The 22409-nt window shown below is 51.5% G+C and overlaps 1 protein-coding gene across 5 annotated transcripts in view; it reads left to right on the top strand.

Moving 5' to 3' along the window:
* WDFY4 (WDFY family member 4) overlaps positions 1–22409 on the top strand; it is a 305701-nt gene that overhangs the window by 154271 nt on the left and 129021 nt on the right. For all 5 annotated transcript variants that reach the window (XM_077350999.1, XM_077351000.1, XM_077350998.1 and 2 more), the window contains 3 exons: positions 3016–3141; positions 4717–4878; positions 21430–21591. In XM_077350999.1, coding sequence (XP_077207114.1) covers positions 3016–3141; positions 4717–4878; positions 21430–21591 — 450 coding nt within the window. The remainder of the gene's footprint in view (positions 1–3015; positions 3142–4716; positions 4879–21429; positions 21592–22409) is intronic.

Here is a 22409-nt window from a genome sequence, read left to right on the forward strand (position 1 = left end):
TGAAGAGGTTGATTCAGGAACCCAGGAGCATGTGCAATCCCCCATGAAGAACAAGCCCCAGTGTAGACCAGGAAAAAAGTCACAGTCCCCCACAGGTGAGAGTTCTAGGTCTTCTCCCCCACGACTCCTCAAAACACTTCACAGTCCCCCAAAAGAAAGAGTTTTAGTTCTGCTCCCAAGGGTATGAAGAAACAGGTACTGGTAATTGGGGATTCCTTGCAAAGAGGTGTAGAGGCCAAAGTGTGTAGACCAGACTTGTTGTCTCGAGAGGTCTGCTGCCTACCTGGTGCACGCATCAAGGATGTGACAGAACGGCTGGACAGGCTCATCAAGCCTACAAATCATTACCCCTTCCTTCTCATCCATGTATGAACAAATAATACTGCATGGAACATATTAAAAAACACTTTGTGGATCTGGGGGGGAAAGTAAAGGCCCTGGGAGCACAGGTTGTGTTTTCATCAGTCCTTACTGTAAGTGGCCGAGGCAGAGGAAGGGAGAGAGAAATTATGCAAGTAAATGACTGGCTACATCAATGGTGTTGACGTGAACAATTTGGATTTCTGGATCATGGTCAACAATGTCAATATGAGGGGCTATTATCAGGAGACAGCGTGCACCTCGCAAGGGACGGAAAAAGTATTTTTGGGAGAACACTCGCACACCTGGTGAAGAGGGCTTTCAACTAGACACAAAGGGGGAGCGAGACGTACATTCAGAACATGGTGTGATTGCAAGATCTGAAGATGAGAAGATCTCAAATCTACAGGGAATGTTACATAAGCAGGGGACTACTAGTTTACAAGGATGTTCAAAACCCAAAACCATGAAGCCCACAAAGGATGGACTACGAAGTCTCTACACTAATGCATAGAGTATGGGAAACAAGCAGGAGGAACTAGTAGTCGTAATAGAGGAAGGTGTCTATGTGGATGCTGCACTTTGTGAGCAGCTTGAGAAAATATCCAAGCGTCAGGACCTTGTCATCATAGGTGACTTCAATTTCCCAGATGTGTGCTGGGAAACAAACTGCGAAGCGTCCTCAGTCATGCAACTTTCTGACCTGCCTGGCTGACAATTTCATTTATCAAATGGTAGATGAACCCACAAGAGGTTCAGCCATACTGGACTTAATACTGACCAACAGGCAAGAGTTGGTGGATGAGGTAAAGGAGGTGGGGACCCTAGGGGGAAATGACCATCTCCTCATAAAATTCCTTTTGAGATGGGGAGCCAAGGAAGCTTGTAGCCAGACGCGGATGCTGGATTTTCATAGGGCAAACTTTAATAAACTCAGAGACATGATGAGTGTCATACCATGGACGAGAATGCTGGAAGGGAAGGGAGCATGTGAAGGGTGGGCGCTACTCAAACAAGAGCTATTGCATGCTCAATCAATGACTATTCCAGAAAGACGAAAACACGGCAGGAGCTCTAAGAAGCCTATTTGGATGAACAGAGAACTTCAAGAGGAACTAAGAAAGAAAAGGAAAATGTTCAGGAAATGGAGGGAAGGACAGAGCTCTAAAGAAGAGTACCTACAGGTTACTAGGCACTGTAGATTAATCATCAGAAAGGCCAAAGCTGAGAATGAGCTAAGATTGGACAGGGAAGCCCATTGTAACAAGAAAAGATTTTTCAGTTATGTGAGGAGTAAACGTAAAGTAAAGGAGGCAATAGGCCCACTGTTGGGTGCGGATGGACAAACTCTAACGGAAGATGCAGAGAAAGCAGAAAGGCTTAGTGCCTATTTTACATCTGTTTTTTCCCACATGTCAAAGTGTTTAGGCACATCTAGAGATGGCCGTAGCCAAAGGATAGTGTCTGGGTGGCAGGTTAACACGGATAGAGGGGTTGTCGAGAGGCATTTAGCTGCACTGAATGAGTTCAAATCCCCTGGTCCGGATGAAATGCACCCGAGAGTGCTCAAAGAACTTTCCAGAGAACTTGCACAGCCCTTGTCCATCATCTTCGGAACCTCTTTAAGGACTGGAGATGTCCTGGAGGACTGGAAGAGAGCAAACGTTATTCCGATCTTCAAAAAAGGGAGGAAGGATGACCCAGGAAACTACAGACAAGTGAGTCTGACCTCTGTTGTAGGGAAGATAATGGAGCAGATATTAAAGGGAGCGATCTGCAAACATCTGGAGGACAATTTGGTGATCCAAGTGCAGCTAAATGCCTCTCGACAACCTCTCTATCCATGTCAATCTGCCACCCAGACACTATCCTTTGGCTACTGCCATCTCTAGATGTGCCTAAACCTTTGACATGTAAAATAGGCACTAAGCCTTTCTGCTTTCTCTGCACTTTCCGTTAGAGTTTGTCCATCCACACCCAACAGTGGAAGCCACTCAGAGACTCCTTCGGGTAGAAAAAAAGGCATATAAGAACCAATTCTTCTTTCTCTTCCGAATTCTTCTTTCTCTTCTTCTTTAAGCTGCTTGGAGCTTCCCTCTCTGCGTATTCAAATTCTGCCAACAAGCAACTGGAGATGTTTTTGTCTCAGTTATATGACATCCCAAAATTGGAACATCCCCTCCCCCACAGGGCATGTTTGGATCCCCTTGGGTGGAGTAGGAGGTGGCCCTTTCTGTCTGCAGTGTATGGACTCCTTGTTTTAGCCTCCTCCATACCAGCTTCCCCTTGGGGTCCCTTCCAGGTCTCGGCTTCTGTGTCCTCCTCACCCTACAACCAAGCCATCCTCTTCTACATCCTCCATGCCTCAGCATTTCAAGGGGAGCAGCCCAGACATCTGGAGTGTGTTTGGGGGGGGGGGGGTGGAGTGTGCTGCACAGTTAGTCTTGCCAGCTTGGGGTTGGGAAATGCCTGGAGACTCCAGGGGTGGAGCTGGGAGTGGGCGGGATTTGGGGTAGGGAGGATAATGCTGTGGAATCACCCACCCCCAAAGTGGCCCTTTTCTCCCAGGGAACTCTTTAGCCTGGAGATGCACTGCCTGAGGATGGGCATCCTGACCTCTTCCTTCTGTGGTTTCACCAAATTCCCCTCTCTTAGGCCGACCTGGACTCCATGCTACAGCGGCTGTCACGAAACCATGCTGCCGATTCCATCGCCAAAGTGGGTTTGTGCCCGGAAGCCTCCATTCTGCTCCTGGAGATGGTGAAGGCCCTGGTGGACAGCGTAAGTGCTGCTCTGGAGTGTCAAGGATTTGGATGGGACTTACAGAAGTGATTCAGGCAGCTACAGCAGCAGCACACTGAGCGGGGTTGTCAACCTCCAGGTGGGGCCTGGAGCGCTCTCAGAATTTCAGCTGGATACCAGCCAACAGAAACCCTAAATCAGACAGCCGCTTTGGAGGAGAGGTGCTCTGTGGCATTAGAGCCCCCCGTGATCCCTCCCCTCCTCCAGTCCCACCCTTCCCAGGCTCAACCCCAAAATTGGAAAGGTCTGCAGGCGTCCTGGGGTGCACCAAAACCATTCTAAAATGTAGTGTAGTTAGAAAAATGCCAGCATTTATGAATAATACAATTTAAATTAAAAACATCCAAAGGCTCTATGTATTGCCTCAGATAAAATCGGAACCTATATAGATACCACTGACAAACACATTTTGGCATGGCTGCCTTTATCAATGGTCCAGCATATATTAGCTCCTTTACAAAGAAAAAACCTTAATAACCAACAATGGACACTATGTTGGCCAGATAAAATAAATGGAGGCCTCTAAACTAAAAAAAAAACAGGCCCCAGTTAAGGCAAGCGTCAATCCTGCCCCAGCTTGCGCATTCAGTGTCCATGTCTGTGTCCTCCAATCAAGCAGGGCGCCAAATTCATGGAAAGGATGCTGAGGGTCTGCCCCAGGATCTCCAGGAAGGTCCGGAGCCACGGCTGGCCAACTTAACTCGGGGGCCATTGGGCAAAGCAGCCAGAGAGCCGCATCCTGTTTATTCCACAGATCTAAGGCTGCTCTGCAGGTCCCCTTGAGTGGCTTTTTTACTCATTGGGAATGGGGAGGGTTGTCGGCCTCCAAGGGGGCCGGGAGATCTCCGGCTGCAGAGATCACTGGCCTGGAGGTTGGACTCGAGGGCATCGTACGCCATTGAGGTCCCCTCCCCTGCAGTGCGTGCGACACCTTTTCCCCTGCCAGCTCTGGCCTGGAGATTTGGGGGGTGGAACAAGAGGGAGGGCATCTTGGGGAAGGGGAGGGACTTAGATGGGGTAGAACCACCCTGTCCAACCCCACCATTTTCTCCAGGAAAACTGATCTCTGTTTTCTGGAGATCAGTTGTCATAAAAGGAGATCTCCAGCCACCACCCGGAGGTTGGCAGCACCTACTGCCAAGTGTTTTTAGGATTTGGGTGAGGCCAGAGAGTTCATTGGCTATGCAGATTTGTTAAAAGTTTGGCTAGCAGCTGCCTCTGAAGTGCAAGGATCCCCTTCATGAGACTGAATTTGAGCTGTGAGACGCATTTGGTCCTTGGCTCTGCCTCCTGCAGCAGGCAGAACGTGAAATGTGCCTGCAGTCTCAAAAGGATTGGTGACTACGGAACTGAAGTATTTGTACATACTGAATATTTGTATATATTTGTATAGAACAGCCTCCTTTGGGTTCAGTTCAAACCTGCTGCAGCTGAATTCCCAGCCTGCAGTTCTCACAGATGGAAGGCTGAAGCCATTGGGAGGAGTGATCCTGTTAAAAACCTGCATTTCTGCGTAAGTCCATGTTGTTGGTTACACTGTGATTTGGTTTCCAGGTTCCTACAGGTGCAGAGGATTGCTGGGAGCTCAATTACCTCGGGCATATCATGAAGTTCTTTTGTGTGGTCCATGGCAGATACTCCCAGGATCCCCTCTGGTGCAACTCAGACTTCCTCCAAGCCTTGGCATTAGTTGTCTTCCCTTCTGTGATGTTCCAGGTAAGAGCAGCTAGTCTGGTTATGTGAGGATGAGGCTTTCCACCTAGTAAAACAGGATTCCTCTGTGCTTCTGCCTGGGGAATGGTTCGGGAGTAGAGCTCTGCAGCATCTTTTCTTCTCTAGAAAGGCGAGGGACCCATTTCTTATACTGAATCAACTCAAGACTGTCGTACAGTCAAAAACCAACTCTTTCCATTTCAGAGGACTTATGACATTTGAGGATGGCTGGGTCACATAATCATAGAGTTGGAAGGGGCCTCCAATATCATCTAGTACAGCGGTCCCCAACCTTTTTGCGGTTGAGGACCACCTCCAGGGGTGGGGAAGAGCCGGCGGCCCGGGCACCACGCATGCGAGTTTTCACCAGCAGGGGGCGCTAATGTGTATTCACAGAGTTGCCGTGCATACACGTTTCACCAGGAGGGCACTAACGCACATGCACAGCAGCTCCGTACATGCGCGTTTGTGTCTGCCAGCATGCCAGCGGCTGCCCCTGCCTCTCCCCCACCTCTCACAGCAAGAAGCTAGCCGGGCCGCAAGCGAAGTGGCTGCTTTGGCGGCTGCTTTGGCGGCCGCTTCACTCGCGGCCTGGTGAGCTTCTCGCTGTGGGGGGAGGAGGCAAGTGTGGCCACCACCGGCCCGTTACCAAGGCCTACGCAGCCCGGTACCGGGCCACGGACCGGGGGTTGACGACCCCCGATCTAGTAGAACCGCCTGGAGAATGCAGGAAATTCACAACTACCTGCCCACTCACAGTCACTCGAATACCATGCCCAGATGATGCCCCATTTCCAAGAAAGCCAGAATCCCTGGCTAGTGTGGCCTAGAGGAAATTCTCTTTCAGACCCCAAAGTGGCAATCAGCATTTTCCTGGGCATGCAAGAAAAAGCCACAAGAACCAAGCATGGACACAGTCCCTTCTGCCCACCCACTCACAATCTGCCTATATTCACAGAATCAGCATTTCTGTAAGATGACTATCTAGCCTCTGCTTTAAGACTTTCAAAGAAGGAGAACCCACCAACTCTCGAGGAAGCCTGTTCCACTGAGGAACCACTCTCAGCATCAGGAACTTCTTCTGAATGTTTAGACAGAATTTCTTTTGAATTAATTTCAACCCATTGATTCTAGTCCAGACTTCTGGGGCAACATTAAACAACTCTGCTCCCTCCTCTATATGACAGCCATTTAAGTACTTAAAGATGGCTATCATATCTTCGTCATCATTGCTCCAGGCTAAACAGACCAAGCTCCCTCAACTGTTCCTCGTACATCTTTGGTCTCCAAACTCTTCACCATCTTTGTTGCTCTCCTCTGAACACACTCCAGTTTGTCTATATCCTTCTTCAGTTGTGGTGCTCCAAAATGAACACAGTATTAAGAATGAGATCTAACCAGAGCAGAGTAAATCCAGACCTTGCATGATCTGGACACTATACTTCTTTTGATACAACCCAAAATCCCATTAGCCTTTTTCTTACAATTCTGATTCATGTTCAGTGTATGGTCTAGTAAGACTCCTAGATCCTTTTTGCATGTACTACTGCTGCTAAGACTGGCCTCCCCCATCCTGTAATGATGCATTTTTTTCTAGCTTTAGCCCTTTAGGGTAGCGATCCCCAATCTGTGGGCCACGGACCACGTGTGGTCTGTTGATTAATTGGAGGTGGGCCGCGAAAGATGCCCCCCCGGCCCTTTACTTCATGCCCCACGGCCCTTTACAAGACACTTCAGGTGTCCTTGTCTCCCATCACTCCCAGATGGGACTATCTCGTTGCAGAGAAACAAGCTTAGGGTTCCCATTGATTTGTCATTGTCATGAGTTAAAATTTCCATGAAAATAAAATGTTCCTTATGTTCATTGTTGTGGTGTGTCTGTATCTTATTTTGAAGGGATGTTTAAACATTACCATAGCGATCAGAGAGCGTTAGGGCAGTGGTTGAGAGTAGAGGAGTAAACTACCCCCCCCCCACCGGGCCTCAGTAAAATTGTCAAGCGTTGAGTAGTCCCCGGTGATAAAAAGGTTGGGGGCCACTGCTTTAGAGGACGCTGTAGTTCCATCACGGTGTGCGTGTGTGCGATTTCCCATTGGAATGCACATGTGACTCAGATGGAGCGCCCCCTCTTCCCTCAGTTCCTTTTTCGCCGCCACGAAGAACAGTCACTTTTCTAGTAGCTCTTGTTCATTTGAAAATGGCGTCAAAGGCTGTTTTCAAGAAGTGCTCAAGCTGCAGAGTGAAAATTCAGCTGACTGATTATCATGAATTTTGTCTTCCTTGCCTCAGCGAAGCACACGGTGTTGGGGCGTGTAAGATCTGCCAGTGCTTCGCCTCCGAAGGCCAGGTCAGATCATTATGCCAGACTTAAGGCAGTGCTTTGGGAGAATGCCCTCCGAGGCCTGCAACCTCCAGTCCCTTCCAAACCAGCATCCGAGCGTTCCTCCACTCCCGCCCCTCATCCTGGATCTGCCTCAATCCGTTCCACCAGGTCTGTTCCGGCCATGGTTTTAACTCAGGTGGAGAAATGGAAAGCAGTTCCATTGGTTCTGTCTGTACTGTCCCTGGCTGCCACAATCTCGGAAGCCATTATGATTCCAGCTACTTCGGCTCCGTCTTCAGAGCCTCATACTAAGAAGGCGAGAAAGACAAAATACATGTCCCGATCCTTTCGACAATGGAACAGCTTCACCGTCCACGGTCCCATCCATTTCTATGGTTCCGTCTCAAGATCGTCCTCCCATTCAGGCTTCCTGTTCGGCTCAGACGTCGCGTTATCAGTTGGTTCTTTCTGCAGTTCTGCTGACGCAACAAACTCCGTCTCCAGCCCCCTCGGATCACAGTCCCACACCACAACCACGATCAGCTCCAACGGTTTGTTGCTCAGCCTCTCAGGCTTCATATGATCTGTTCCCCAACTACGTGGGTCAATGGGACCGGCTGTCATGCTCCCGCTGCCACCTCCCATCTCTGAGGAGTTGCCTCAGCAACCAGGACCTGTTGCTGAGCCAGCTCTTGCAGAAGAGAGAGGGGCCTCTGAATGTGCAGCAGGGGAAAACATCACAAGTCAGCCAGGCTCTTCCCAATTCAAAAGAAATTCCATCTAAACATCCGGAAAAAGATCCTGACAGAGCAGTTTCTCAGTGGAACAGGCTTCCTCAGGAGGTGGTGGGTTCTTCATCTTTGGAAATTTTTAAACAGAGGCTAGATAGAGGCTGATTCTGTGAAGGCAAAGGGGTGGCAGGTTACAGTAGATGAGCAATTGGGATGTGAGTGTCCTGCATAGTGCAGGGGGTTGGACTAGATGACCCATGAGGTCCCTTCCAACTCTATTATTCTATGATTCAATTGATTCAATTGATTCTATTGATTCTATTGGAGTGCAAATGCACTCCAGCCCTGACAGCTCGCCTGAAAGATGCAGAGGGTGTAGAAGAGTGGTATTTGCTGAACGCCGAAGGAACCAAAGACTGAAGGCACTACTGTAAATGGGGCCCAGCTGGGATAGTTCCTGGGGAGGATGAGGGAGTTCTCCCCCAGGTGCAGCCAATTAGCTGTGCTGCTTTTAGGCAAGACAGCAACAGCTCTTCGGCGTGGGTGCAATCTATGCAGAAACCCTCCCGTCCGGCTTGGATTCCTTAGCTCTGCGAACTCCTGAACTCCTGTGACTCCTATCAGCTTCCCTGATTTCTGGCAAATGGCTTTTGACTACGCACTTGGTAATTGGGCTGGCTTTGTTGACTATATGTTTCTCTGGACTTGGCTTTCCCTCCACTACTCTTTGTCTCGCCCCTAACTCTGCTTGCTTTGATACCTAAGGACTCGGACTGGACTTTAACCTTTCTCTGGTGTGGACTCTGGCTAGGCTCTGCAGCCCAGGCACCTCCCACCCAGATGCCACTGGGTGCGGCCAGATATGGCAGCATACCGGCCCTATGAGAGTGAACCACCCATCTCCTTCAGCTTTGGGGAATACCACCCTCATGACCAAGAGGCCAAAATGGAAGAGGGCAAGTTCCATATTAATTTTTTGGAGTTGCATGCAGTGCATTTAGCCAACTCATTTTGCAGACATTTTACAGGGCAGGAATGTGTTGATCCAAACGGACAATATCTCCTGTACTTTTTACCTGAATAGGCAGGGAGGAGTGTCTTCCTGGTGCCTTTGTTGTGAGGCCATGAAAATTTGGGAATCAGTCATCAGGCTGGACAAACTTCAGGGTCATTCATATAGCAGGAGTCTTGAATGTTCAAGCAGACGTCATGAGCAGATAGTTCCTTCCACCATTCGACTGATCCCTGATCTACAACTTCCTAGTACCAGTCCTGGAATGATGGGGCCTCCCAACAGTCGACCTGTTTGCATCCCCATTATCGACCAAATATCCATGTTTTTTTTCCATGGCAGGAATAGGTTTCAGTTCAATGGGGGATGCGTTCCAGTTCCAGTGGACCGGAACCCTCTTTTATGCCTCCCCCCCACTCCATACCAGGATTCTGCACCAGGTGCAAAAGGATCGAACCTCAGTGATCCTAATCGCACCGGATTGGCCTTCCCAATGCTGGTATCCAACTCTTCTGGACCTTGCAGCAAGTTGGAAGATTTCATTTCCAAACAGCCCTGACCTCCTGTCCTTCCTCTCTCCTTCGGTGTTCAATCTGGAGGACTTGCATCTGCCAGCATGGAGGCTTCATTGAGTGCAGGTGTCGTGGTTCGGTCCTTGGTGGCTGGGGAACCGGACCGAACCCCGCCATCAGAGGCGCCCGCGATCACGGAGGTAGGGCATGGTGATCATAGGCAAGCCGGCAGCTGGGCGCCCCACCCGATCGTTGAGGTGGCAATGGCCGCTAAAGAACCTCAATGTCCCCCTCCACCTTTTGACAAGGGCCCGGAGATGGCCCTTTGTTCCAGGAAAATGGGCCATCAGGAACCCCGGAAAACCTCGCATATGTGCATGAGTCATGATTGTATCAGCATGTTCCCTCCGCAAGTACTGGGTGGGGCAATACAGCCTAAGGAGGTGGGTTTTGTATAAAAGGGAGCTTCCACCTGGAGTTCGGTGGAAGCTCTTACTCCATACCAGCGGACTCCACGTTGCTGAAATAAAGCTTGTTCCTGTTGTATCGTTCACCAGGCCTGGCGTGACGTTTTCTTCAAAGGGGCACCCTGGTTTTTCAGTTAGCAAGCGGGTCCCCGACATCGTAAGAGCTTCCCACCGAACTCCAGGGTCGGCATCGCATCCGAGCGCTTATCGGGACGGATCCAGAGATGGCGTTTTCAAGCAACGGGGCGGTCTCGACCCCCACGAACCCCGGGAACATGAGTTTAATGTCCCCGGGAGATTTCCTCCGAAAATCGGGGGGCCAGGAGCAGCTGTCCGGGACCCCAAGACCCTCGGCAGTGGCGGCCAAGGGAAGGCGCCGGGCCATGGGGTTCCCAAGCACGGCGGGGAGCGCGCCGAGGTCTGGGGGGTTGGCCCCAACCTGGGACACCCAGCTGAGGCAGGCGCTTCGCCCAGTAGGACCTGAGGAATCCCTAGAGGACCTGCGGCGGGCCATGGCGGACTTGGCCAGGCGCTTGCAGGCAGCTGAAGCCCGTGAGCAAGCTCGGGCCGGGCCCGGAGGGACTGGTAATACAACGGCGGAGGGGATCGCGTCGAGTGAGGACGTCTCCAGCGACGAGGACGAGCCCGGCACTGGTGAGCGGGCCCCGGACCCCGACCCGGAGCAGTTTTCAGTCCCGAGTAGGCGAGACGGCCAGCGGAGAGGCGAGACAGCAGAGGATCTCGGGGGAGCGGGTGAGCCGACGGGGCGGCGAGAGCCGGACCAACGCAGGAGCGACGTGCAAGGCAGGGAGCGGCACGGCGTCGTTGGGCAAGTTGGTAGCCGGTGGAGCGGAGCAGGACGAGACGGCGGACGCCGAGAATCCCGGATCCGGAGGGGGTCGGACTACTCTCCAAAACGTTCCCCCCCAGAGCTTAAGGCGCGTTTCGACGGGACGCCGGACGACCTCCCGCAGTTCCTCCTCCACGCGCTGACGCATGCCCGGAGGTATGGAGACCGGTATGAGGACTCCGAGGACTTGGTCTGGGGGGTGGCCTCGTGTCTCCAGGGCAAGGCGGGTCAGTGGTACCTAGGGTTGGCCGAGCGCGGCGACCCGGCAACTCGGGACCTGCAGGACTTCGTGGTCGCGCTCCGCCGACGATTCCAGGACCCCCAGGCTGAGGACAAGGCAAAGAGTCGGATCAAGGGACTTCGACAGGGTACTAGGGGGGTTATGGACTATATAGACATTTTCCGGAGGGAAGCAGGCAAGGTGTTCTCCTGGAACGAGGAGACCCAAATCGAGTACTTCCGGGAGGGCCTTAACCCGAAGCTTAGGGAATGGGCCGTGATCAAGGGGACGGAAGAAGATCTGTCTACACTGGAGGGGTGGTGTTTTGTGGTCGCCAAGCTGGAAGCCAGCCTGGGTTGGGCCGCCGCACCCCCCCCGGGAGGCCAAAGGCGGGTCAGCCGAGGCGCCGAGACCGGGCCCCGACAACTCTCGCCCCAAACGACCCCCGAACCCCGAGCGGGAAAGGAGACGCCGGGAAGGTCTGTGCCTGAAATGCGGGGGGTCAGGACATTTCGCAGCAGCGTGCCAACGGCAAGGGGGGGAGGACCGCGGGCTCTCCCAGGGGGGAGGTGCGACACGCCCCCAGCAGGCACGCCGGGCGGAGGACCTCCGCAACGAACCGGGAAGCGCCCAGGCGACGGGAAACGGCCAGGACCTGCTGTAGACGGCGCCGGGCAGCAGGTCCCGCGGTGCGAGGGAAAACCCCTACAGCATGAGGCGCGACCTCCGAACGTGGTAATTTTAGAGCTCCGGAACCCGGAGAACGGACTAAGTTGGGTGGGGGAGGCTCTTTTGGACTCTGGATGCGACCACAGCATGGTCCACCCCCAGATAGCCCGGGCTTTGGGGCTACCGAAGCGCATTCGGAAGGTTCCCCTGGTTTTCGTCCAGATGGACGGCAGCCCGATTCAGGGGGGACCTTTCGGGGAGGAGGTGGGTCCTATCGCCATCCACATAGGGGACCACCAAGAGCTGCGGTGGCTGATCCAGGTCCCCGTAGCGGGATATCGGGCGGTGTTGGGCCTGGATTGGCTGAAGGAACACAACCCCGTGGTGGACTGGCGGGCGGGGACCCTGAAGTTCGACTTGACGGTGGGTGCACGGCATCGGGTCCCCCACGAGAATTCCAGCCACAAGAGGACGGCGGCGCGTCCCAGGGGAGCGGCGGCGGCGCAGCAGGAGATACCAGAGCCCGAGGTCCCGCCAGAGTACCGAGACCTCGCAGCCGTTTTCAGCGAGCGGGAAGCGGACGAGCTACCCCCACACCGCCGCACGGACTGCGCTATCAACATCCCAGAGGGGGCGGTACTACCCAAAGGGCGCATCTACAAGATGAGTGAGGGTGAGCTCAAGGACCTCCGGGAGTTTTTGGGTAAAAATCTGGCCCGAGGTTTCATCCGGCCCGCTTCCAGTCCCATGGGAGCTCCAGTCTTGTTCGTCCGGAAAAAGGATGGGTCCCGACGGCTGTGCCAGGACTACCGGGGCCTCAACGCCATCGCAGCGGGGAACGCTTACCCCCTCCCGCTGATCCCGGATTTGCTGGCCCGGCTGGGCAAAGGGACTCTGTTCACTAAGCTGGACCTAAGGGAGGCGTACTACCGGGTACGCATCCGGGAGGGGGATGAGTGGAAAACAGCGTTTAACTGTCAATTGGGACAATTCGAATTTAAAGTGATGCCGTTCGGTTTAAGCGGGGCACCTGGGGTTTTCATGAGTCTAATTAATGAGGTGTTGCAGGACCTTCTGTTTCAGGGGGTGGTTGTTTATTTGGATGACGTCCTGATCTACAGCCAAGATCCCCAAGAGCACGTGACCCTGGTGAGGGAGGTGTTAAAGCGCCTGCTGGCAAACCACCTATACGTGAAGCTGGCTAAGTGCGAATTCCACCGTCCCTCCCTGGACTATTTGGGCTACCGCATCTCAGCCCAGGGCATAGCTATGGACCCCGAGAAGGTGCAGGCGGTGCTGGCCTGGGAAAGGCCCCGCACCCGGAAACAGCTACAAAGCTTCCTGGGGTTTGCTAACTTTTTTAGAGGCTTCATCCCCAGATACTCCTCCGTAGTGGCTCCCCTCACGGACTTGCTAGGTACCAAGGGGAGAGGTCCTCGCGCCACGCGGCCCAGCGCAGCGCTCGGCTGGAATGAGAAATCGGAGGCAGCGTTCCTGGCCCTCAAGCAAGCTTTCGCGTCTGAGCCCACGCTACTGCACGTCGACCCAACCCAGCCGATGGTGGTACAAGTCGACGCCAGCGACGCAGCAGCCGGGGCGGTTCTCCTGCAGCGAGACAAGGCGGGACAGCTGAGGCCGGCGGCCTACCTCTCACGAAAATTCGCCGAAACGGAGCGGAACTGGTCTACCTGGGAGAAGGAGGCGTTTGCGATTAAGTTCGCCCTCACCGAATGGCGGCATTGGCTGGAGGAAACAGAGGAGCCGTTCGAGGTCTGAACAGATCACAAGAATCTGGAGGCGCTCCGGCAACCGCGATCCCTGAACGCCAAACAGATGAGGTGGGCGGAGTTCTTTTCGCGGTACAATTTCAAGCTTGGTCACATCCCCGGCAAAGAGAATTTCCTCGCGGACGCCCTCTCCCGTCTGCCGCATTATGGGGAGGGGTACGCTCCCTGCACCAGGTCCGTGTTTGGTGAGGAGCAGCTGGGACGGGGGGTCGTCACTAGGCGTCGGGCCAGGGAGGAATGGGAGCCCGACCCGGCGACCGCCCCGCTCCGAGACCGCCTAGTGGCAGCCTACGGGACAGACGAGGAGCTTCCTGAGCTCCGGGACTCTTTGATTTTGGACTCCGGTCTCTGGCGGAGGGGGGAGGCTGTCTACGTCCCGGAAGGGCTACGACGGGAAGCCCTCAGCCTCTGCCACGATGCTAAGACCGCCGGGCACTTCGGTTTCGTAAAATCCTGGAAGTTGGCCCGGCGGCGGTTTTGGTGGCCCAGTCTGCGGCGGGACACAAAAGCTTACGTCAGTGGTTGTCCTGTCTGCCTGACCTGCAAGCCGGGGGTTGGCAAGCCGAAAGGTCTGCTGCACCCGCTCGAGGTCCCGACCCGGCCGTGGTCAGTGATCTCCATGGACTTTATAACAGACTTGCCTCCCAGCAAGGGGAAAACGGTGATCTGGGTGGTGGTAGATCTATTTTCCAAACAGGCCCATTTCATTCCTTGCGCCAGTGTCCCCAGTGCCTCACAGTTGGCTCGGATGTTCCTGGATCACGTGTTCCGACTGCACGGGCTGCCGGACAAGGTGATTTCCGATCGGGGCTCACAATTCGTGTCCCGGTTTTGGCAAGCTTTCCTGCGCCTGTTAGACATCGAGCAAGGGCTGAGCTCCGCTTACCACCCCCAGACGGACGGGCAGACCGAGCGGGTTAATCAAGTACTGGAGCAGTACTTGCGGTGTTTCGGTTCCTATCATCAAGACACCTGGGTGCCCCTGCTCCCCCTGGCCGAGTTCGCGTACAACAACGCAGACCACAGCAGCACGGAGATGTCGCCTTTTGCCGTCGTCTACGGGACAGACCTGAGACACTTCCCGGAGCTTGGAGAGGTCCCCGCCCGGGAATCGGCCGACCTTCGCGAGTGGGGGAAGCGTGCCGGGAGCTGCTGGAAGTCGCTGCAGGAGCAGCTCCACAAAGTCAAGGCAGCGCAGAAAGAGGACGCCGACCGGAAGAGACGACCAGCTGAAGAGATCCGACCGGGGGATCGAGTTTACCTTTCCACCCGGAACCTACGGTTGAATTTGCCCAGCAAGAAGCTAGGCCCTCGGTTTTTGGGGCCTTTCGAGGTCTTGGCCCCGATCAACGAAGTTTCGGTCAAGCTCAAGCTCCCCAAGAACCTCCGGCACATCCATCCCGTCTTTCACGTGAGCCTTCTAAAAAAAACTCCGGACGGTGACGTTTGGCACCCCGTGTTTTCCCCGCCAGCGCCCGAGGTCCTGCCGGGGGGGGAGCACCACGAGGTGGCGGATATCCTGGACTCTAGACTCCACAGGGGGAAGTTGCAGTACCTCGTGGAATGGAAGGACTTCGCTTTGGGGGACCGGGAATGGGTCTGGGCAGCGGACGTCCTTGCGCCCCGACTCACTGATCGTTTCCACAAGCGGTATCCTGGCCGTCCCGGGGGGTTGGAGAATGGACCTTTGGGGGGGCAGAATGTCGTGGTTCGGTCCTTGGTGGCTGGGGAACCGGACCGAACCCCGCCATCAGAGGCGCCCGCGATCACGGAGGTAGGGCATGGTGATCATAGGCAAGCCGGCAGCTGGGCGCCCCACCCGATCGTTGAGGTGGCAATGGCCGCTAAAGAACCTCAATGTCCCCCTCCACCTTTTGACAAGGGCCCGGAGATGGCCCTTTGTTCCAGGAAAATGGGCCATCAGGAACCCCGGAAAACCTCGCATATGTGCATGAGTCATGATTGTATCAGCATGTTCCCTCCGCAAGTACTGGGTGGGGCAATACAGCCTAAGGAGGTGGGTTTTGTATAAAAGGGAGCTTCCACCTGGAGTTCGGTGGAAGCTCTTACTCCATACCAGCGGACTCCACGTTGCTGAAATAAAGCTTGTTCCTGTTGTATCGTTCACCAGGCCTGGCGTGACGTTTTCTTCAAAGGGGCACCCTGGTTTTTCAGTTAGCAAGCGGGTCCCCGACAGCAGGTTCCTTTTCCCAGGAGGTTAAAGACATGTTTCTATGTTCCAGACGCACTTCCTCTAGATACTCTTACAACCTTAAGTGGTCAAGATTTGAGTGCTGGTGTGCAGACGGGTTTGTGCCCTTTTTCCTGCCCTTTACCACAGGTTTTTGAATATCTGCTAAGTTTGACTAAAAGGGGCTTGGCAGTGTCCTCTATTCACACGCACCTGACAGCCCTTTCGGCCTTCCATGAGGAGGTCCAGGGCAGTTCATTGTTTGCCATAAACTCTCACAGCGTTTTCTTAAGGGTTTAACCAATTCCCCCCCCCCTATACCCAGAGTGACCCCTCAGTGGTCCCTATTGTTGGCTCTGGCTGCACTCATGCAACCTCCCTTGGAACTGCTGGGGACAGTCTCATTAGGGCTGCTCTCCATGAAGACAGCCTTCTTAGTTGCTGTCACTTCAGCCAGGCAAGTAAGTGCGCTGAGAGCTGATTCACCTTTTTACAGGTTTTTCCATCTAAGGTCCATCTAAGGTTTTTCCATCTGTCCTGACCCACAATTTCTCCTGAAGCTGGCATCTAATTTCCATTTGGCCCAGGCTATCTCCCGGCCAAGTTTTTTTCCCGACCCAACCTCCAATTCCAAGAGGTCCCTCCATTCATTGGATGTTAGACGAGCATTACTGTATTATTTGAATAGAACAAAGGAGTTTAGAAGGTCATACTCTTTATTTTTATGTTATTGGGGCCCCAATAAGGGTGACAAGGCCTCTCCAAATACGGTGTCTCGGTGGATGGTTTTAGCCATCAGGTCTGCTTATTTAGCTGCAAAGGTTCCTTACCCCTTCAGTGTATGAGCTCACTCCCTTCGGGCCATGGGTTAGTTGGCTGCATTTTACAGGAAGGTTCTGATGGTGGAATCTTTGGGTGCAATCTGTCAACCAATTATCAATCCACCTTACAGTAATAGGATCCATACTGCATTTTACCAATTTGTTAACCAGGATATAATGTTTAACCTCATCAAAAGCTTTACTGAAATTGAGATAAACTATATCCCCAGCATTCCCCGGTTGCAGCAAGGTAGTCACTTCCTCAAAAAATAAGAGATACAGTTAGTCTGACATGACTTGTTCTTGAGAAAGCCATACTGACTCTTAGTAATCACAGCCATCTGTTGTAGCTGCTTAAGGACCAACTGTTTGATGTTTCTAGCTGGCAAAGTTTTAGGACAAATCATCAAGCTAACAGGTTGGTAGTTACCTGGATCCTCCTTTTCCCCCTTCTTGAAGATGGGGAGACATTTGCTCACCGATCTTCTGCCACTTCATCTGTTCTCCAAGAAGTTTCAAAAATAATGGACAGAGTTTCAGAAATCCATTGTCACAAACCATGGGGTGGTCCGCTTGACCAGAAGATACCCCCTCATACAGAGTGCTCCAAACACATGTGGTGCTAAGAAGTCTTTATTGAAGGGATCCATAAGGTGAAACAGGACATGGCAAGTACAGGGAACATTGACAGAGACAAGGAATGGCAGCTCCCTTGGGGTTATATATAGGGGGCAGTTTAGGCGGGAAGATGGGTTCACACAGGAAAGTCTTTTGATCTAAAAGGTGCGAAACCTAGGAGACATCCAGTCTGCCCTACCGGATGTTTTCGGCAGTAAATTTCCAGCACATACCAGACAGACCAAGGACATGGGTAGATAAGAATGAGTTCTCCCAGCAGGAAAGAGGGAGCCTCTCTGATCCATAAAACCTTGTGACTGGAGGCAAGGGGGAAAGGGTGAGAAAGAATGTCAGGAACTTCGCCGAAGGGAGGGAGGATGATTCTCAGTTAAACTTCTACCTCAACTCTCCCATCTAAGACAGGAGGGCAGATATGACAGTGTTCTTTTAGTACTCTTGGATGCAATTAATCTGCCCCACAGGATCTGGTTTAATTTAAAGAAACTTGGTGTTTATGGACTACCCCTACAGTGATCCTAGGCTGAAACTCCCATCCCTCACCATGTGGTATGATTTTGCCATATTGAGCATGATTTTCTTCACAAAAGAAGAATAAGGAGAAGTCTTAACTAAAGAACCCTTTTTGTTTCATTTAGCATTCCTTGTGAGCTGAAGCATATGCTGAGGTTTAGCTTTTCTAACACTCTCCCTACAAGCATTGGTTATTTGTTTATATTCCACCCAAGTTTTAAGGCCCTCCTTCTATTTCCTAAATGAGTCTCAAATCTTTTGAAAGCTGTTTATGGAGCCACCCATCCCTCTTGAACTCTCATCTCCTTAAGTTATTCTGACCATTGGCTTCCTACCCAGGATAATTTTAAGTTTGTTAAAATTTGCTTTCCTGAAGTCTAGTCTGTATGTCTTACTATGTACAGTTCTTCTGTTGTTTTGTTGTTATTGTTGTTGTTGTTATTATATTTCGATTTATTTCCCCCCTCTTCCGGAAGGGTCGAGGCGGGTGTTCCCCAAGATTGTAAATTCCAAAATCACATTTAATACATGGTGCATTCCTGTTGTCCTCATCTGGAAAGCTCACGCTAGGCCAATCTGAGAAGCAACGAAGGGTCAGCCCTGGATAGTAATTTGAGGAGAGATCACTCAGGAAATCTAGGCCTCTCCACCAAGCCAGACAATGTCAAACCACCAAGCCAGTTTGGTAAAGCTGTCCTGATAAAGTTGTCCTGACTGAGCAGTAATATCAGGGCTCTCTCAGCCTGACCTCCCTCAGGTCTGTTGTGTCTGTTGTGGGGAGTGGAAAGGAATGGTGATTGTTAGCCGCTTTCAGACTCCTTCTGGTAGAGAAAAGCGGCATATAAGAATCAACTCTTCTTCTTCTTCTTCTTCTTCTTCTTCTTCTTCTTCTTCTTCTTCTTCTTCTTCTTCTTCTTCTTCTTCTTCTTCTTCTTCTTCTTCTTCTTCTTCTTCTTCTTCTTCTTCTTCTTCTTCTTCTTCTTCTTCTTCTTCTTCTAACTGTCTTGCTATGATCTGGGTGGGCCAAGCTAGCCCTGTCGCCTCAGAACTTGGAAGACAAGCCGGCTTGGCCCTGGTCAATCAATCCAAATTTATTGGCAGTCATAGACCAAAGATAAAACATTTTAACAGAAAGTCAACGTACAAAAGAGTAACATCAGTATCAGTAGACTGCAGCATGTGCCTATACAGGACCGACTATGCCCTTGCAATTCAGGTGCAATTGAATCGATTGAATCATAGAATCATAGAATCATAGAGTTGGAAGGGGCCATACAGGCCATCTAGTCCAACCCCCTGCTCAATGCAGGATCAGCCCTAAGCATCCTAAAGCATCCAAGAAAAGTGTGTATCCAACCTTTGCTTGAAGACTGCCAGTGAGGGGGAGCTCACCACCTCCTTAGGCAGCCTATTCCACTGCTGAACTACTCTGACTGTGAAAAACTTTTTCTTGATATCTAGCCTATATCGTTGTACTTGTAGTTTAAACCCATTACTGTGTGTCCTCTCCCCTGCAGCCAACAGAAACAGCATCTTGCCCTCCTCCAAGTGACAGCCTTTCAAATACTTAAAGAGGGCTATCATGTCCCCTCTCAACCTCCTTTTCTCCAGGCTGAACATTCCCAAGTCCTCAACCTATCTTCATAGGGCTTGGTCCCTTGGCCCCAGATCATCCTCATCACTCTCCTCTGTACCCTTTCAATTTTATCTACGTCCTTCTTGAAGTGAGGCCTCCAGAACTGCACACAGTACTCCAGGTGTGGTCTGACCAGTGCCGTATACAATGGGACTATGACATCTTGTGATTTTGATGTGATGCCCCTGTTGATACAGCCCAAAATGGCATTTGCCTTTTTTACCGCTGCATCACACTGCTCATGTTAGTTTACAATCCACAAGTACCCCAAGGTCTCGTTCACACACAGTGTTACCTAGAAGCGTATCCCCCATCCAGTAGGCATGCTTTTCATTTTTCTGACCCAGACGCAGAACATTACACTTATCTTTATTAAATTGCATCTTGTTCTCATTTGCCCATTTTTCCATTGTGTTCAGATCTCGTTGAACTCTGTCTCCATCTTTGCCAGTCCTCCCAATTTGGTGTCATCTGCAAACTTGATGAGTAGTCCCTCCACCCCCTCATCTAGATCATTAATAAATATGTTAAAAAGTACCGGGCCGAGCACCGAACCCTGAGGTACCCCGCTACTCACCTCTCTCCAGTCTGATGAAACACCATTGACAACAACTCTTTGAGTGCGGTTCTCTAACCAATTCCCTATCCACCTAACGATCTGAAAATCCAGATTGCAGTCCTTCAATTTATCCATCAGAACATCATGGGGAACCTTATCAAAAGCTTTACTAAAATCCACTGGTTTGTAGTTTCCCGGGTCATCCTTCCACCCTTTTTTGAAGATTGGAATAACGTTTGCTCTCTTCCAGTCCTCCGGGACATCTCCAGTCCATAAAGAGGTCCTGAAGATGATAGACAAGGGTTCTGCAAGTTCTCTGGAAAGTTCTTTGAGCACTCTCGGGTGCATTTCGTCCGGCCCAGGGGATTTGAACTCATCCAGTGCAGCTAAATGCCTCTCGACAACCTCTCTGTCCATGTCAACCTGCCACCCAGACACTATCCTTTGGCTACTGCCATCTCTAGATGTGCCTAAACCCTTTGACATGTGGGAAAAAAACAGATGTAAAATAGGCGCTAAGCCTTTCTGCTTTCTCTGCATCCTCCGTTAGAGTTTGTCCATCTGCACCCAACAGTGGGCCTATTGCCTCCTTTATGTTTGCTCCTCACATAACTGAAAAATCTTTTCTTGTTACAATGGGCTTCCCTGGCCAATCTTAGCTCACTCAGCTTTGGCCTTTCTGATGATTGATCTACAGTGCCTAGTAACCTGTAGGTTCTCTTCTTTAGAGCTCTGTCCTTCCCTCTATTTCCTGAACATTTTCCTTTTCTTTCTTAGTTCCTCTTGAAGTTCTCTGTTCATCCACATTATGTTATACTTGCCCACACTATATTATACTGTGACTTTTATAAGGTTGCTAGAAGCCGTTTAATCTTTCCCTTGCTATCAAGGTTCCCTGGACTTACAGATGATCATCTAATTAACATCTTGCTTGCTGATAAAGATAATTCTGTTTTTTACATGGTGGCGAAGTTTCCCTACAGTGCCAGCAGAGTGTGGACATCTTTGGTTACTGTTGATGCTGACTGTCAAAATGCTGTATTAATGTTTGTGCCTTTGTTAACTCCCTGATGCCGAGTGTCCTGTTAAAACGCTGTAACAATGTATGTGGTCTGTAGATACTTTGATGCTGGTCAATGACCGTAATAAATAATCTAATCTAAGATAAAAGATTATCAGAATCAAAATAAAATGTATAACACCATCTAGAAATTATACTAAAACTGGAATTTAATCAAAAAACCACACATTCTTATAATTTGAGATCTAGACCTTTACAAGCTCTGTGTGCTGCAGTTTTGTGAGACCTCTTCCATCGGAGAAACCGGAGAGTTGGTCTTAATAGCGGCGATATGATCCTCCTATGCCACAGCCCATTGTGGAGAGGGCAATGCTCCCTGCCCTCAGCTTCCCTAAGGGGCAAGGGCAGACTCTCTCTGGGAAGGGGCCCTGCTTAGTACTTGGACGGGAGACACGAAAGGAAGTCGAGGGCAGCGACACAGAGGCAGGCCATGGCAAACCACCTCTGTTTTTCTCTTGGGGCTTCTGCTCACCTCGCTGCGGGAAGGGAAGAATGAGCCCTGGGAGTGGGCAGGCCATCTCCCTCCTAACCCTTTCCTTTCCACAGGGTGGCCCCGGGAGTGGCTCTTCGGCCAGCAGCCTTCTCCTTCCTTTTGCCCTGGACCCTGCTAGGAAGCTAGTGTGGGACTTCACCTGCCGCCTCCTGATGGAAATGATGTTGATTGTCCCAGCCCAGAGATGCTGGCACCCTATGGAGCTGCTTCTTGAGGTATTGTCCTTAGGCAACCACACCCAGTGCAGCGGGAGGGGATGGCCAAGGAGGAGGCCCAGAAACAACAGAGCCAACTTTGAGGCCAGGGACACCTTGAAGGCCAACCAACTTGAATTCTGGGTGGAAGCATTCATTACACTTTGTTGATATATGAGGTGCCCCAGGACTCAAACTTTGCTTCATTTTATAGAGTTTGCAGAAAGCCAAGAGCCTTCCTGTCCTTGCGGGCAAAAAAGTCTGAGAAGAGGCGGGCTGAAAGAGAGGGGGCTGAAACTTCCCCTGGCCACTTTTCGGGAGGTAGGGGCCAAGGGAAGCCTGCCAGGTGGAGCTGGAGACTCAGGAGGAAAAGGTGTGCCTCTGGTGTGATGCAGAAGGCATTTCCCATGCCAGCTTCAGCCGAGTGAAACCTTTCAGAATCTGTTGAAGCGGATTATTCTGCTGAGGCACAGTGAGATTTGAGTCCAATAGCAACTTAGAGAACAGCAAGATTTTAGGGGGTACAATGTTTAAAAAGTCAGCACTCCCTTCATCAGATATGAATCAGACGGGAGCCCCCTCTCATATCCCAGCCAGAAGATGGGAGGGATGCTGCAAAGAAGGAACTCAGGGCAAGCGTGCACATTGAATCATAGAGTCATAGAGTTGGAAGGGGCCATACAGGCCATCTAGTCCAACCCCCTGCTCAATGCAGGATCAGCCCTAAGCATCCTAAAGTATCCAAGAAAAGTGTGTATCCAACCTTTGCTTGAAGACTGCCAGTGAGGGGGCGCTCACCACCTCCTTAGGCAGCCTATTCCACTGCTGAACTACTCTGA

This window comes from Paroedura picta, chromosome 8 (assembly GCF_049243985.1).
Source record: "Paroedura picta isolate Pp20150507F chromosome 8, Ppicta_v3.0, whole genome shotgun sequence".
Taxonomy (NCBI): domain Eukaryota; kingdom Metazoa; phylum Chordata; class Lepidosauria; order Squamata; family Gekkonidae; genus Paroedura; species Paroedura picta.